Genomic DNA, 16,151 nt, shown 5'->3' with positions numbered 1-16,151 from the left:
GATTGAGTCCCTGGTGATGTCACAGTGCTCTATGATTTCTAGGCGCTACGGGGGCTTTTCTTGGGGGTATTTTCGCCCAGTATGGCACCGATCAACTGTGTTTCTTGGGGTATTTATGAAGCAATTCTTATTGAGTTTTACACATATTTATACGCACTTGTTTACCTTTCTATAACAAAAGAACAAATAATGTAACTTCGTTCAAGTTGATAAAATTGATGAACAACTCAAAAAATAAAACTTTTTTTAAAAGGTAAACTCAACAGTTTGTAGTATTTGCATATTTTGTTGTTGTCATATGAGTTGGTTGTGATGCTTAACAAACTGATAATGTAAGAAACAAACAAAAGTAAACAACCTTTTATTATGGTGTTTTTTGCCAAGCGGTCTTGCCCATCAGACTCGAGATCTGCTGGCCTAGTTATCAGAGAGTGGGTTCGAATCTCTGTCATGACGCTTATGTCATTGAGTAAGACAGTTAACCATAATTTGCTTTACCCTAACCATTAATTGCTTCTCTTAACCCAGATGTTGAAATGGAAATCTGAGATGGTTTTATGTTGAGCTTATAACCCCTTAGTGCTAATAAACATCAGCTTTAGGTTTTATGCTTTCCAGGGAGTTGAGGAAGTTTGTGGATTGGTCAAAGTGCCTGTTGAACCAAATAACAACGTTGTAAAGTGCATTGATCTATAGCTACAATGTACTAGCTGTCGATTTCGCAAAACTCTTCCTAACTTAGAACTAATGTTAGAACTTGGGACAAGTCCCAACCCTGCACTGTAGCATGCAGACTTGAAGATTAATCCTAAGTTAGGAAGAGTAACTCGTCCTAACTCGAGATAAGACAAGTCCCAACTCTTTGTGAAATCAATGGTAGGACGCATGTATATATATGTGTGTTGTATAAGAACCCAGTTTTGGTATTATTAACAGTTTTGGTTTTTAAGGTTTATTTTGAAGAACCGTGTGTTACCATTTTAAAAATTGATATTGTTTACTTTGTAATGGTGTGTTTCCTGTGGAAGCAGCGACTAATGTACTTTATCAAGCATGCAAGCTTTTCAGCCCAGCATGCTCAGGAAACAATAATTTTTCAATTCGGACCAGGACAAAATAGTCAGAAGCGTATGTAGCATGTCTTGGTGGAGGTGTCTAAAACCAATTATCTTTAAATGTGTCATAAAATGCCAATGCATTTCTTTGAATTGTATCCCAGGATTGCATTATATTGAGAGAGTTGCGTGGACTTAAAATTAAATTCCAATTTGTGTCCAAAACATGCATTGGCAGGGTGCCAGACTTATCTGCACATTGCACTGTGCTGTTTTCGTACCTAAAACATGTAAAATGGCGTCCAGTAGAGACTTGACCAAAGAAAATTGGTCCCTCCATGTCGCAACTCTCTCAGTACACAGCACTGACCATAACTATCTAAGGCTAGAGGAATCAGACTGCATGGTTTGGCTGGTTTGGGACTGCACAAGTAAACTGATCATGCTTTACATGGGATCCAGCATGAGTCCAATAATTTGGGTGCTCTGTTACTGTATGTTGATTGACTGAGGACTGTACTAAACTGATCATGATTTTCGTGAGATCATGCAGGCATGACACTATAATCAGAGTCTAACAGTTTGGGTTTTGAGTTACTAAATGGTGTTAGACTGAGGACTGTGCACTGGTAAACTAATCATGCTGTACATGTGATCAGGCATACCACCATAATCAGAGGCCAACAGTTTGGGCATTGAGTTTCTGTATGATGTTTGACCGAGGTACTAGTGAACTGATCATGATTTTCATGAGATCATGCAGGCATGACACTATATAAAATCAGAGTCTAACAGTTTGGGTTTTGAGTTACTAAATGGTGTTAGACTGAGGACTGCACACTAATAACTGATCAAGCTTTACATTGGATCATGCATCCCACCATAATCAGAGTCCAATTACCTGGGGGCTAAGTTACTGTACATGTATGTTGTTTGGGATTGCAGTTACTAAATGGTGTTGGATTTGTTATAGGGTGATGGAGGCACCTAGAAAATCACTTGCTGGAGTTAAGCTTTACTAACGCATTGGGTGAATCGTTTCTTTGTCTTAACTTAAGCTAGCCTATATGTTAATGTCTGAGGTTAAACAGGCGGGTCGTACCTGGAGGTCAAATTCTGAGATCTGAGGTGAAACAGTCAGGTCATACCTGGATGTCAAATTCTGAGATTAAACATTGAACTGAACCTCGGAGCACGTTTGTTAATATTGAGGTCAAACAGTCAGGTCATACATGAACCTTCAGTACAAATTCGGAGATCAAACTCTGATAAACCGCTGAGAACTGAAATAGTTATTGAAAATCTGAAGTCCAACAGTTAGGTCAAACCTAGAGGTCGAATTCCAAGATAAATCACTGCAACGAACCCACAGCATGACAGAGAACAGAAGTTTTAGAGGGATTTGAAAAATGTAAGTTCTGTTCGAGCACCACAGCTCCAGCCTGCCCTAAAAAAAAACACGAAAGGTAGTTTAATCCTGAAGAAGAATTAAGAATTATGCTTGCAGGATTATTCTAATGAGAGTTACACTTGTTTCAGACAGGGGCGCCAGAGTCGTGCTGAACCAAATAGATTAAGACTGACCGTAGGTCGACCCAAATAAATTTTGGTTTCAGACAGGCGAACTTAACATAACGTTAACATTGGCTTGGCTCATGAAAAGATCAGCGTCTGAAACCAAGGCCCTCAAGAGAAATTCCGAACGACTGCAACAGTCGATCTTTCGTCTTCTAGCAAGTCTAGTCGCTCCTAACTGCTTCAGACGTCAAACTTTTCATGTACTTTAAGTTAGATTTTGGTTCGACGCAACTCTGGAGCGCCTGTCTGAAACGGGTGTAAAATGATAAGGGACTGACCCTCCTTTTTGGTTTTTGAATGATTTAGTCTAATAAAGACGATGTTGTTCTCTTTTTTTTCCCGTAGGCCATGATAACATTCGTCTTGTAGAGAGTATCAGACAGCAAGGTGGAATGCAACCTCAGCAGAATCCTCACTACATTCCAGGTAAGTCTGGACCCCAATACCACAAACCTGCTAAGCAAAAAATAGCAGGGAACCAGTCACAAGTAACATATGTTACACAGTGTTGTAACAGCTGGTAATCTGTTTCCGCAAAGCAAGATGTTGATTTGTTGTTTATAGCAGTTTTAATTCTGAACACGGTCCTGTGAAATCAGATCCTGGCCAATTTTTAAGAGCTGCCTTTGAGCACAACAATGATTTAAGTGCTACCTTGAGAGGGTCACAGTATAACATTATAGTGAGATTGTGGGAGATCTGTTATTATAACACCCCTTACAAATCTGCCTTTTCATTGGTTTAGAGCGTGTCACATGATACATGTATGTCTTAGTTTTACTAGAAACGGCGGCCGTGTGAAAGTGCATCGTTTGCCATGTGATAGTCCAACGACTATCACACGGCAAGCAGTACCCAGACTTCTTTTTACCTAACTCGAGCCCAATCAGTTGTGCATCTGTGTATCTGAAACGCGCATACTAACGTTACGTGTACGAGGATGATAAAGAGTCTGCTGGGGTGTTATAAAACAAATATTGACTGCTTCGAGTGCTATGGTTAAAACTACGACTACCTCGGTGATCCCCGTACCGTTCCATTTTCCCTCCACTCCGGGGATCTATCACCTCAGGAGTCGTAGCTTTAACCATAGCACTCAAAGCAGTCAATATTTGTATAATAGTTCATGTTTGGTTTTATTATTTAGCAATCTTTCAAAACCTTATAATTGTGAACCCTACCCCCCCCCCCCCATTATTGGGGTAGAGAAATTTGCGGCTGTTTAAATGTTTATTTTAATGCAACAAGTACTCTGCAAGACCTTGAACAGTTTGGATGGGATGCTGTCGGGGGCGTCACTTTTTATGAGTTGATTGGGGAAGGGTGAAGCTTCTTGTTTTGCTTGCCCCACACTCCCTACGGGGGTCGATATCAACCAAAGCTTACATCCCGAGGATACTGCAAAGGGGGGAAACCATATTTCAAGTCTTGAGAGAAAAGTGGGTTTCTGGTCTGGGTATTATTTGACAGCTTACGTTGACTTCAAACGTCGACTTTGAGACTAAACGCCTGTTTGACCTGATTCTATTAAATTAAATCTGACATTTCTGTCTGTTAAAAAAAAAATTAAAAACAAACAATTATACAAAATTTTTTACCAAAATCAATAGACAAACATGTGGTTGTGGAAATAACATATTAACGAAGTGCATAATTGAAAACACAATTTGAAATGGGGGTAGAACTTTAATTCTTGGAATGTAACATGCATTCTTTTCCCTGCACGTACTAAACCACAATTACAACCCAGGTTTTTTGGCGATATCTCGAGAATGCTACCACTTTTTGAAATGAAATTTTCACAGGTTAGTTTTATTGTATATAACTGCATTTGTATAGAGTTTACGCTCCCTTGAAATAGAGACCTTTGGTTCTTGTACAATACATGTTATAAACGCGTTGCGTTAAAAATGCAAAAGTGTTAAATACGGAGCACTGCTGCAAATGTTCATTGTCACAGGTATCTGAAACGTGTAAACACTTGTTTTTATAACTCCACAGATGATGTGATCAATGGTTATGACAGCTACAACAATCTTGGCCGTCCGATGGCACCTCCTCCAGCCTACCATCCCGGTGAGCCCCTTAATATTCCTCCACATGACTATTACTTCTAGGGCCCTCAACATCCTCACGAACCATTCTCATTGTTCCACCATGATCGCAATCCGTCATCATCAGCACATCAGCTCAATTTATACCACCATGATCAATTTCGTGTACAGATATTCTCATTCACTCATTTTCATTTAGGAGAAATTGAGAAGCAAACACTGCATCAGGGGCCTTTCTCAAACCCCTGTTTGGGATCCGTATACGGCTTGGGCTCCGCTTCGATACGCAGTGAAAACACAGCGCGTACGAACTGGCCTTCAGGCCTGTACAACTTTGAAGCAGCGTGTATTTGCACGCAGTGGTGGTTTTGAACATCACAAGGCGCCTGGAGTCCGCGCTTGAGCCCAAGCCGAGGTTTGAGAAAGACCCCCTTGTCTCGCCCTTATGCTATCTATCGAGCCTTTAGTCAGGTACTGATGACGTGTGAACCCACCTCATAATGATCTTTACCATGTCTTCAAGGTACCACACTAAGAAGGTCACATCTTTGTAACACTACTTATAAGGGCTGTGGTTACAACTTAGGTCCCTGTCCACCATTTTGAATCCCATGCTGAAAGCACCCAATTTAAAAACTTCTGGGATCGCTCAATCCTTAACCAGAGGTGTACAAAGTAGTTTCAAAAAGGTACTACGAGTGTTTTAACCAACAGGTGGTTTTTATGTTTAACACCAAGTTAATTTCCTGTAATAATGTTGATGGTGTTTTCTCTAGTTTATTGTAAGGTTCTGATTTTTGTTGTCTGTGTAACAATGTGAGACGGTCTTTGAAGGACCTAAGTTCATGGCTCTGCTTACCTTAAGTAGTGAATCGGCGCTTACGAAAGCAGGGAATTCCACGCTTAGGCTAAGCAAATTTCATGGGTTAGCAGGAAATGCTTGGTGCATGTGTGCTTTCCACTTTTCTAGGGATTCTTTGCTTTACACTAGTAGCTCAGAAATTTGGCGCTTGTAAAGTAGGCGGCGGAGAGTGATCATAAGCGCAGAACTCTGCGTTAAGCAGAGCCAAGAAATTGGGCCTACATAGATGTTTAACATCTCATGTAAGCGAACAAACCTTGACGTAATTCTTGCTCTTCAACAGATATAAGAAAGCATCTGTAAAGTAATTGAACAAGTTGAAAGTATGAAAGATCAATTTCTTTCCGGTTTAACAATCTTTTCAGCAGTACTAGCTTTTACATAAACCTGTACATAAGTCATTAAGTGCTTTTTTTATTTAATTGATGTTTTTGTATTATGCAGACAAGTAATACAAGTTCAGAAGGTGTGCTTTGTATATAACATGTAGATATTGAACTTTCTTCGCTGAAAGGCCAGGCTGCTAAAAAACGATGATGATGAAAGAGTGATGATAAAGTTATGATTTTCATTCAGAAATTATTACCTCAAAACTCACAAAATTGATTTCTTTAATACAACTCCTAAAAAATGTTGATGGAAGTGTGTATAATGTGTGACAAAATATTTCACCCGTCTTAAATATATAATAAAGTGAAAGAAAATGAATAAGGTATAAATCGGTTAAAGGACTTTTTTCTTGTCCTTTTTTTTTCGAAAATACAGCTCACTACTTGTTGCTCTCCTGATTTTATTTTTATTTATTTTTTACATTGTTTACAAAATATAAAAGACAGATTGTCAAACAGTTAAAGGCATTATTGTTATGTGCTTCAAGATAAATTGTTTTCTTCTGTGTTCTGCAAAATCCAAACTTCCAATATTATTTCAAGTTGCTGTGTTCGCTGATGTTTTCCGTCTAATTTGAAAATCTTGCCAATTAATTTGAAAGCAACTGAACAAGCTTGTGTTATACATGTAGAAGAAACACAAAAAGTTTATTTAGAAAAAAAAAAATTATTTTAGTGAGGATGACAGACAAAAGTAACACTTTTGCTTACGACCTTAACTCCATTTTGTGATTGAGTAAGATCCTTTCTCACTCTAAACACCTAAGCTGTTGGAACTCAGATTATGGTGATGCCTGATCCCATCCCCATGCAAAGTATTATGATATTTTGTTTACACTGAAAGCTACATTAAATAATTTCTGCACAAAGCACAAATTCCACGCAATGTGTATTGTCTCGTAAAGTAATTTCTGCGAATTTAAACAAATTATTGCGTAACTTTCATTTTTTCAAATTTTCCCAAGTATATCTTGTAGTTGCTAGTTCATTTATCTTTTGTTACATGTATAACCTCACTGTGTTTAACTTTTGTGGTTCTGTCATTTTTAATACTCGTTTTATTATGTAAATGTATTCAGTTTTTACCAGGATATTATATTTGTTCATTGAAAGACCAGTGAAAAATTAGGTTTAGTTCATTATATCCATTTTTATTTCATTAGTGCATGACAACAATATTTATTTATTATTTTAAAAACAACAATTTTAAGCTAAGAATACCTTTACACAAACCAGTTTTTAACACTTTAGCTCATCAGTTCCCCACAAATTTTGTTTTTAACTTTTGGATAAAATTAATATTATTACTAATTGATATCCAATTCCGTCCCCCACAAGTTCATTTTTGTTGTTGTTGTGTTTGTTGTTGTTTTGTGGCTATCTGTGACTTTTGTTTTGTATTGATCAAACTAATACATCTAATTGTTTACAGAAGAATATGTTTTAAATTATTGTGGTCATTTTATTCTCCTCTGCCTCCACTAAAAGAAAAAAATTAATCAAATTTTTATAGTTAACAAAATGATAACTATATTGTGCTGTGCCAATCGAGTTGATGAATTGTCCAATCTAGTTTTATTTTGGAATTTGCAAGGATTTTCTGAGTGAAGTCAATACAAACATTTGTATGCCTCAAACGATTAACCATTTTTTCTTCAAGAATAATAATATCTTACATCTAGTTATTATCCAGTTATAGATGGCAGGTGTGTTAAATTTCAGCTGATTTCCTCATTTTTTGTTTCTTGCCTCTTCCATTGAAAGTTAAAACTGGAACTTTACTCTTTTGTTGTTGCTGTTGTTGTTGTTGTTGCTGCTGCTGTTGTCGCAATTCAGCTTCTTAGCTGTAAGGGCTGATTATTCTCAAAATGATTAGTATCGGTTGGGTATGCTTGGCCCCCATGCTTGATGTACCCATGGACATGTTGTCCCTATGTTTTGGCCGGATAGTTCCAAATCCATCAAAATCTAGCAAAAGTAGTGACAGAATTTGGCAGATTTACTTTGAGAAGTTTATCTTGCTTCCTAAAACAAACAATCTCTTTTTTTTTTAATGGTAAACACTTTATCAGTGTTCCTTAACGATGCTCTACTTCAGATGTCATCTGTTTCATTTATACTTTTTGTGTGCTATAAAAAAGCATTTTTTAAACTTTCTCAGAAAAAGTTCGCTTTTGTTTTCCAATGACTTGCCTTTCCAACTAAAATTTCTCAACTCAGTGACAAATTGGAAATGCCTGTCCCTCAGATTTTACAATTTAAATTTTCATACTTTGTGTATTCAGTGTTTTTAAGCCAGGCAAAAATATACTGATAATTGTTTTTATTTTACCGTTGAGAACTTGAATGAAGTGTACTATCAAATTGTTTACAAGCTCTGAATCCTTTGATTATAAAAGCTTGTGAAAGACAGTCAGCTACATTCTGTACAAATTAATTTTCAAGATCAACTGTAGGTTTTTCTGTCCCATACAGGGCTCGAAATATACACTGAACCACAGGCTATGCGGCCAGTGATTTCAGCACCGGGCCAGTAAACTTGTGACCGTACAAGTTCATGGGTCGATTTCACAAAGAGTCAGCCCTAACATAAGGCTAGTCCTATGTTAAGAGGATTAACTCGTCCTAGCTTCTCAGCTTAAAGGGCTGATTATCCTCAAAATGATTAGTACCGGTCGGGTATGCTTGGCCACCATGTTTGATGTACCCATGGACATTTGGCCGGATAGTTCCAAATCCATCAAAATCTAGCAAAAGTAGTGACAGAATTAAATTCGAGCCCTGCAATAGATATAACTTTAAATACATAAAGTGTACTTGGTTTTGTGTGCTCGGTGACCTTCGGCTATAGTTGATGCAAAAAGGCATGATATTCTTCCTACATGTACTTTATGTCTGATATACATTTTTTTTTCCTTTGGAAAAAGTCAGGAAAACTGTGATTTAAACCATACCACATACATGTATGAACGTGTAAAGCAGTGTTCCCGTTTGACATTGGATGTAACTAAACGCGTGGTCGCAGGAGAAAAAGTCCAATGGAAATACGGTTTAAGACAGACCGTGTGTTCATAAAATGTTTCCTACTTTTTCCAAGGACCAAATATCATGCAATTGCCAACCTTTATCTTTATTCAGAAAATTCCTTTTTAAAGCTGTTATTTCATTGCACTTAAACTAATTGTTTCTCTGCATTGAACTTCTTGAGAAGGAGTCAATACCAAGATTTCTTTTCATAAAAAAATATGAAGAGAAGGCTTCAATATTTCAAAGCAAAGGTCAACATTTAAAAGCAGGCAATGAAAACCTGCAGGAAAAGATCAAAGGGATAGCTTATTTAATTGTTTTACTTGTATTACTTTGTAAGGTATGTTTTGTTTTCATAATAAAAACAGACGTTCTGAGAACATTTGATAATTGCCTTTGAAAGTTTATATTTCTTGTGGGTACTGCGCTAACCCCCGCCCCCCCCCCCCTCCCCCGACCTACAAGTACATTATACTAAAACCAGATATGATTGCTATTGATATATAATGATTTTGATTTAAAGTCACTTATGGTATTGATTTTAAATGTGGTGATTTTTAGACAATTGGTACAGCAAAGACTAATCCCAAGTTTATTCAGCACAATCTTAGTATTTAATTACTGAATTTACTTTTCTGTGCCTTCTCCTTGTAGATTTACAATCCAGCATTTGTATCCATGTCGTCAAAAAATGTCCTGAGGTTTCTCGATTCTTTATAATGACTCTCTTTGTTTTCCATTTTTTCATTCATTTTGTCTCTCTGAATACTTCGTAGAGGATCGAATGCGAGAGAACAAAGCCACGCTTATTCAAGCCATGTTACAGGGATTACCGCGCCAGCAATCCTTTGACCATGTTGACAATGAGGGTACATAGAGACTTGTTGTGAAGTCAAGTGTTTTTCTCTTTTATTTTTATCTAACACCCAACACCAGTTGGACACTCTCAAAATGTTAGTTTGATTGTTGAAATTGTACAGTGATGATGAATTAACAATTAACAAGGAAAATATCTCCCAACTTTGCCGAACCCATTAATACTTAACTGAACTGACTTGTCATGTACACAATTCACCAGATTTATTCGTCTGTTTTATTGGTGTCTGGTTTATTTTTGGGGGCGTTGGGGTTGATGCCTAGTTGGTCATGTTGTTAGGCCTGAAAGTTTACTCATGTTGGAGCATAATGTAACTGCTCCCCCCTTGGAGAACAAAATTCCAGTATATACACACATGTACATAGTTTGTAAGGGACACCAAGGCCAAAACCAGTGCAACTGATTGGGGGGATCTTCATGGTCTATGTACACCTGTAAATTTATTGGACCAGAAAGTGAATTGTAAAAACAATTGTCAACAGCTCTTCGGTCTATTACCCCATTTTCTGACAATCACCCTAATGCCGCGGATCGTTAACAGCAGCAATGTACAAACAATATTCATTTTAGAAGCATGTCGTGCACTGTGCATGGCGAGCGCGAAATATTTTTATGGTTTGTCGTTTTGAAACGTCATCATCTGTCAAGATTTATTCAGAGAAAAATTGTTTGATGCAAGTCCAACAAACCTGGAGCTGTTACTAAACTGCCTTGACTCCTGTATCCACCCGTCTATTTGTAGCGTTCAACGTAAGGTAAATATATTTTGTTGTCTAACACCCAATGTTGATTTAAAGGCAAAGTAAACCTTTTGTTTTTGTGAATCCAAATTTAACATGTATTGTTATCATTGTTTGAAAGTTAAACAAGATAAATGTAAATGGTATTTGAAGCTTTATTGCATGGTGTGAAAAATAAGAAGTAACTATACATACTAAGTAGTAAACTTGTGGGTACAACCATGTATAATATCTCTTTTGAGGGAGTGTTGGCTCTGAAAAGAGCCGGTGTTGTCTAAACGTTTTAAACAGTATACCATGTATACTATGCTCGTCTTCAGGAGATAAATGTATTTTATGAAGAAAAAAAAAGTACAAATTGTGTACAAACTATGTTTTAGAGTTGATTCAAAAAATATTTCATTAATGGCTCATAGATCATGTTGTATGAATTCTAACTAATCCAGATGGAAATGCAGAAGCATCAACTAGCCATGCCAGTGCAATGAGGTCACGGAGGTCATTGTCTACAAGCCTGTCCCTCCCACCATACAGCAGACACCCCTCTTTTGAAGATGGTATGTGCCAAAACCTCAAAGCATTTTTCTCATTAACCTTTTAACAATAATATTTCAAAGTCACTTTTGAAAATAATATGAAGGAAATATTTCTTAGGGAAACTTTTTAGCTTTCATAATACATTGGACACCCCTTATTGGAAGATGGTTTAATCTAAGTATTTTTGTCAAAAACAGCATTTATATAGAAATGTTATTGGTGATTGGTACTAGAACTTTCAAAGTAATTATGCTTACCTGAACAAGGTTACCAGCCAAGGTACAACATCACATGTACAATTTATGACTGGTATCCTGCTCATAGCTGCTAAGCAGAAGATTGTTGAGCAATATTGTCTGCTTACGCACCTCTATGAAATTGGGCCCTGACTGGAGAAAAAATGCTGTCATTCCAGACAAAAATATTTTACCTTATCAGGCCTGATATTTCACGGAGGCAACAAAGGCGATTGCCTCCACGCCCCCTGGTCATTGCCTTGGTGCCCTTGAAATGCTCCAATAGGAATTTACAATTTCCTTATAGGATGCCCTTGATCAAGAAGGAAATGCCTAGATGCACTACTCTTTCAAAAACAAGCATCAGGCCTGCTCTATAATTTCAACCAAATAACTTTGATTTTTATTAACCAAAAGTCTTTAATTCCATTCTGGCTGGCAGATGTTTACCCATCACTGTCTCCGCGTCGTCGACGACATTTAGCTGCCATGATGATGTACCGTCGATCGGGGAGCAGCAGTTTGCACGCATCACGCACTGAAGACAGTAGTTGGGGTGAGTCTATTACATATATGAAATACATTACAGATTTAATTTTAGAGATATGTTCGAATTCCATGAAGCAATTTATGAATGTGTTAACACCCCTTTCAAACAGGCACTCCAGAGTCGTGCAGAATCAAATTCTGAATTAAGTTCATGAAAAGTTTGACATCTGAAACAGTTAGGAGCGACTGGACGCACAAGCAGTTGAAAGATCAACTATTGCAGTTTGGCCCGGCTCTGGCAAGCCTGTCTGAAAAGGGTGTTACATGTACCCTCTCTAATGTCTTCCCATCATTATGTTGAATTATGAATAATAATATGAATACTTGTAAAGGGTCGATCATCGGCCAGAGCGCTGATGTTCAAATTTTACCGCATGTACAATGTACATGTAGGCAGAGTAGGAATTTGGAGACACACTTTAAGTGGGGTTTACTTGATTATAATTGGAGTTGAAACCTAACGATCCTTTTCAGAACCACCCCATCACACAAAGAGAGTGACATGACAAGGTGTTATCTCAAACCTTAATATCGTATTTCTACCATGCAAAGTTCAAATCCTACTTAACCATAATTGCACTGTCCTTTGGATGGCATGTAATACGGTAGGATCTGTGTGATGGAAAATGCATTTTAAAGAACCCAGAGTGAATGTTAAGAGAAGGAACCCAATCTGATGTTTCTGGCATAGTTGGATGTAGCTTGTGCTGCATCACCTCATAAAAAAAACCTGGTCATAATTGAAACACAGCTCAACATACCTGCCGTTAATATAATCAGTCTTTGGGAGGTCCATCAGGTCCAATTTCATAACCTAAGCTCAAATTAGAACGAATCTATCTTATTATCAACTGTCTGAATAAATAGAAAAAATATCATTGCTTGTTTAAGTTTCCTAACAGTTGGCTTGTCCTTTACATTAACAGGTCGGCAAGGTTCCAGTGTAGAAACATCGATACCATACTGGGGAAGCCAGCGAGCCGTTGAGTATGGTACAAATGTTTCCAGACTTTTTTGTTAATGTTAAAAAATCTGAAATGGTATGGAGCTGTGTTATCAGCCGCAGCTTATAGTTCTCATGCATATGAAGCGTCATCCCTTACATGCCTTAGGCCAGGAGGAGGGCAGATCAGCTGTTCAGCTGTTCTTGTGCGGAAAAAAGTGCCACAGTTGACCTGGTAGCATTTTGCCTTCTGAAGGGGGGGGGGGGTCTATTGATTTCTGTAGATCCCTTAAACACCGCAGAATGATACCCATGATACCCATGCCTGTATACAGACTGTGAATCAGATAACTCTGTTTCAGTCCCAGGAGAAGGTGGCAATGTATTCCTGGTGACAGTTGATTTGGCATGTTTGGTTCGTGAGCCCAAATCAGTTAAGTGTAGCCTTCACCTTGAAGTAGCCGTGGTGCCTTGTGATATTGGGCGATATATCATCTAATTTTTTTTTTTTTTTGACTTAAAGATTCAATTACTTGACTTCTTATTTCCCCTGCGTACTCCGAAGATGATGAACATAATCCTTCGTTTTTGTCGCCGAGCTCATTCGATCATCCTGCCAATAGTCGCCAGTCATCCTTCGAAGATGGTATATGCCTCCTTTGAACTTCGAACCTGTGTCTCAAAATATATGTATTTATGTGTGAAGTGACTTTGTAAAATTTGACATTTTGAATTTGATGTTATGTAGAGTAAAGATTCTTTGTTTACTTGTACATGTACATGTATGGTTGTAAAAGAACTATGTGTTTTAATTTTTTTATTTTGTGAGAGTGGTGATTACAGTGTTATTGCACTTTATTTTTATGTATCTGTAAAAGACTAGACTTGGTACGAGTCAGTGTTTGTGCATATAGTCATCAGTAATAATTTTTTGTTTTGCTTTCACTCCGGTCTCATTGAATTGCCAATCCAGTGAGTTGCTGATACATACATGTAGCAAACAGAGTTGATTGACCAATTTCTGAAAAGTAAGGGCGCACATCAAGTGCTGAAATAAAGCAATGATACATATTTTAATAGTGCAATGGATATTTTAGATGAACAAGCACTCAACCATAGTCGTACTCGGGTCAAGTCTTAATGTAGTAAAAATGTGTTTTTGTTAAATTACTGAAATAAATTGCTATTTTGTATGTACTGTTGAGACACTCATTTCCAATTTTAAAATTTCTTTGCAGCCTTTCCCATAGTCATCCCAGGTCCTTACCCACTGACTGGGCAAAGCGGCCTCTATCGTCAGCCTTCTGATCCCCTCTTTGCCCCGCCCCACCCATCAGTGTATAATAACCTATCACCATCCATGTCATACCCACCTGCCCGCACCACCCATATCCTAGTGCCGTCCACCCAGATACACCCTCCGTCGTCATCCCGCATGCTGCACACCCAACAGTCACTGCACCCTCCCCAGTCGCCCAAATTGGTACCCATGCACACCCATCAAGGCGTCTTCCCTACCAACTCCCCCCAACTAATGCAAAGCCAACCCACCCAGAACCCTCAGTCTATCACCATACAAACCCAGCCAGCCCTTTCTCCCCAACTTGTACCCAGTCACACCCAGCCATCCATGTATACAAGCCAGTCCCAACCCACACCAATCATGCACACTCAGCACTCGTTCTACCCAGTGAGTACCCAGTCCTCCCACCCCTCACTACAACACATACCTCAATTCCCATCAGCAGATCTTCCGTCACCCCCTGCACAACTTTCATCTCCCCTACCCTCAATTCTAATATCCCCGGGTATGATTCGACGACAACACAGGGTGGTGTTTCGCCAGCCTACAGTATCCCCATCTCCTTCTCCCCCAATTCCCCCTCGATCCCTCCCAGGTCCCCTTCAATCCCTCCCAGGACCAGATTTGCTCTCTTTGCCCTCCGCCAATATGAGACGCTCACCCAAGGGTCTGCAACGCCAGACTGCAGTTACGCTACCATCATCATCACCACCCTCATTAGTACCAACAACATCATCATCTTCACAAGTAGTGCCGCCCGTACCACCACCTCGGATCTCATCATCAATAGCCACCATTTCTGGGCGTTCATCGGTACCCCGTAGATCCCCGGTACCCGTGCCCCCTCCGAGAATCCAACTGCAAAGACAGGCTAGTCAAATTGCCGACGAGCCACCTGGTAAAAGAATCCTTTTCAGAACTTTACAAAGTTTTTATTATTTTTGATTTATACAAGTGGCTGAGAGACAAAAAGAAAAACCAGAAAAGAGCAAGCAAACAAACCAACACTAAGAATAAAGGAACAAAACGAAAGGAGTCAAAACAAACACTTTAATTTTTTTATTTTTTTTTTTACATGAATGTATGTCATGCTCCATTCGTGTGGTAATGTGGTCAATATTTTAGGAAATTTGTCCATTTAACATGTTTAAAGTGGAGAATTACTAGGAGTATTTATCCATTTTCATCATTATTCAGCATGGATTTTATATTTTCATATCTTAGTACCGGTATTGTCTCATTATCATACACCTATTGAAATATATCCATACAAACATAGCAATCATCCCTGTATGTTTTTTGACGTTTCCATGTAGATATTCATGTACATTTATAGAAGCCATTTGTCCGTTGGATTTGAATAATGTCTGGTACAGTGGCTGTTACAAATGACCACTTAAAGTTGAATTTCGCAGACAAGAGACAGTTGGTCATGTTGGTATGTCTCCTGATGTTGGGCAAGCTTTTTTCTATATGTAAGATACGGTAAGCAACCATACACAGTTTGAAATGGATGTGTATGGCACAATGATACCAGGGTTTGCTCATGAGGTTGCTATACAAAAGCCCGCCCCAAACCATGTGACATAAAAGAATAGCAACTGTCTCTACAGTCTGAGGCATTCTTTTCTGATGAATTCAGATGGGACATATTAAAGGCAGTGAACACTATTGGTAATTGTCAAAGACTAGCCTTCACAGTTAGTGTATCTCAACATACGCATAAAATAACTAACCTGTGGAAAGTTGAGCTCAATTGGTCATCAAAGTTGCGAGATAATAATGAAAGAAGAAAACACCCTTGTCACACGAAGTTGTGTGCGTTTAGATGGTTGATTTCGAGACCTCAAGTTCTAAATCTGAGGTCTTGAAATCAAATCCGTTGGAAAATTACTTCTATCTCGAAAACTATGGCACTTCAGAGGGAGCCGTTTCTCACAATGTTTTATACTATCAACCTCTCCCCATTTCTCGTCACCAAGAAAGGTTTTGTGCTAATAA

The 16,151-nt window shown here is 38.4% G+C and overlaps 2 protein-coding genes across 2 annotated transcripts in view; both read left to right on the top strand.

The window, feature by feature from the left end:
• LOC139940329 (prominin-1-A-like) overlaps positions 1 to 16,151 on the top strand; it is a 105,344-nt gene that overhangs the window by 85,208 nt on the left and 3,985 nt on the right. The window contains exons 21-22 of the mRNA XM_071936535.1: positions 2,979 to 3,059; positions 4,635 to 4,709. Of these exons, the coding sequence (XP_071792636.1) occupies positions 2,979 to 3,059; positions 4,635 to 4,709 (156 nt within the window). The remainder of the gene's footprint in view (positions 1 to 2,978; positions 3,060 to 4,634; positions 4,710 to 16,151) is intronic.
• Positions 11,000 to 15,486, top strand: LOC139940790 (uncharacterized). Its single transcript, XM_071937168.1, has 6 exons — positions 11,000 to 11,139; positions 11,798 to 11,911; positions 12,831 to 12,896; positions 13,413 to 13,493; positions 14,086 to 15,048; positions 15,467 to 15,486. The coding sequence occupies exons 1-6, from the start codon at positions 11,067 to 11,069 to the stop codon at positions 15,484 to 15,486; spliced, it is 1,317 nt and encodes a 438-aa protein (XP_071793269.1). The 5' UTR covers positions 11,000 to 11,066.

Source organism: Asterias amurensis, chromosome 8, assembly GCF_032118995.1.
Source record: "Asterias amurensis chromosome 8, ASM3211899v1".
Lineage (NCBI taxonomy): Eukaryota > Metazoa > Echinodermata > Asteroidea > Forcipulatida > Asteriidae > Asterias > Asterias amurensis.
This window is presented reverse-complemented; position numbering and strand designations above follow the sequence as displayed.

What these genes read in the sequence shown, in the direction of transcription:
- LOC139940790 (XM_071937168.1), top strand. Translation starts at nt 11,067, where the DNA reads ATGAGGTCACGGAGGTCATTGTCTACAAGCCTGTCCCTCCCACCATAC. An exon ending in ACACCCCTCTTTTGAAGATG is followed by an intron (nt 11,140 to 11,797) that starts GTATGTGCCAAA and finishes TCTGGCTGGCAG; the next exon opens with ATGTTTACCCATCACTGTCT. An exon ending in CACTGAAGACAGTAGTTGGG is followed by an intron (nt 11,912 to 12,830) that starts GTGAGTCTATTA and finishes TTACATTAACAG; the next exon opens with GTCGGCAAGGTTCCAGTGTA.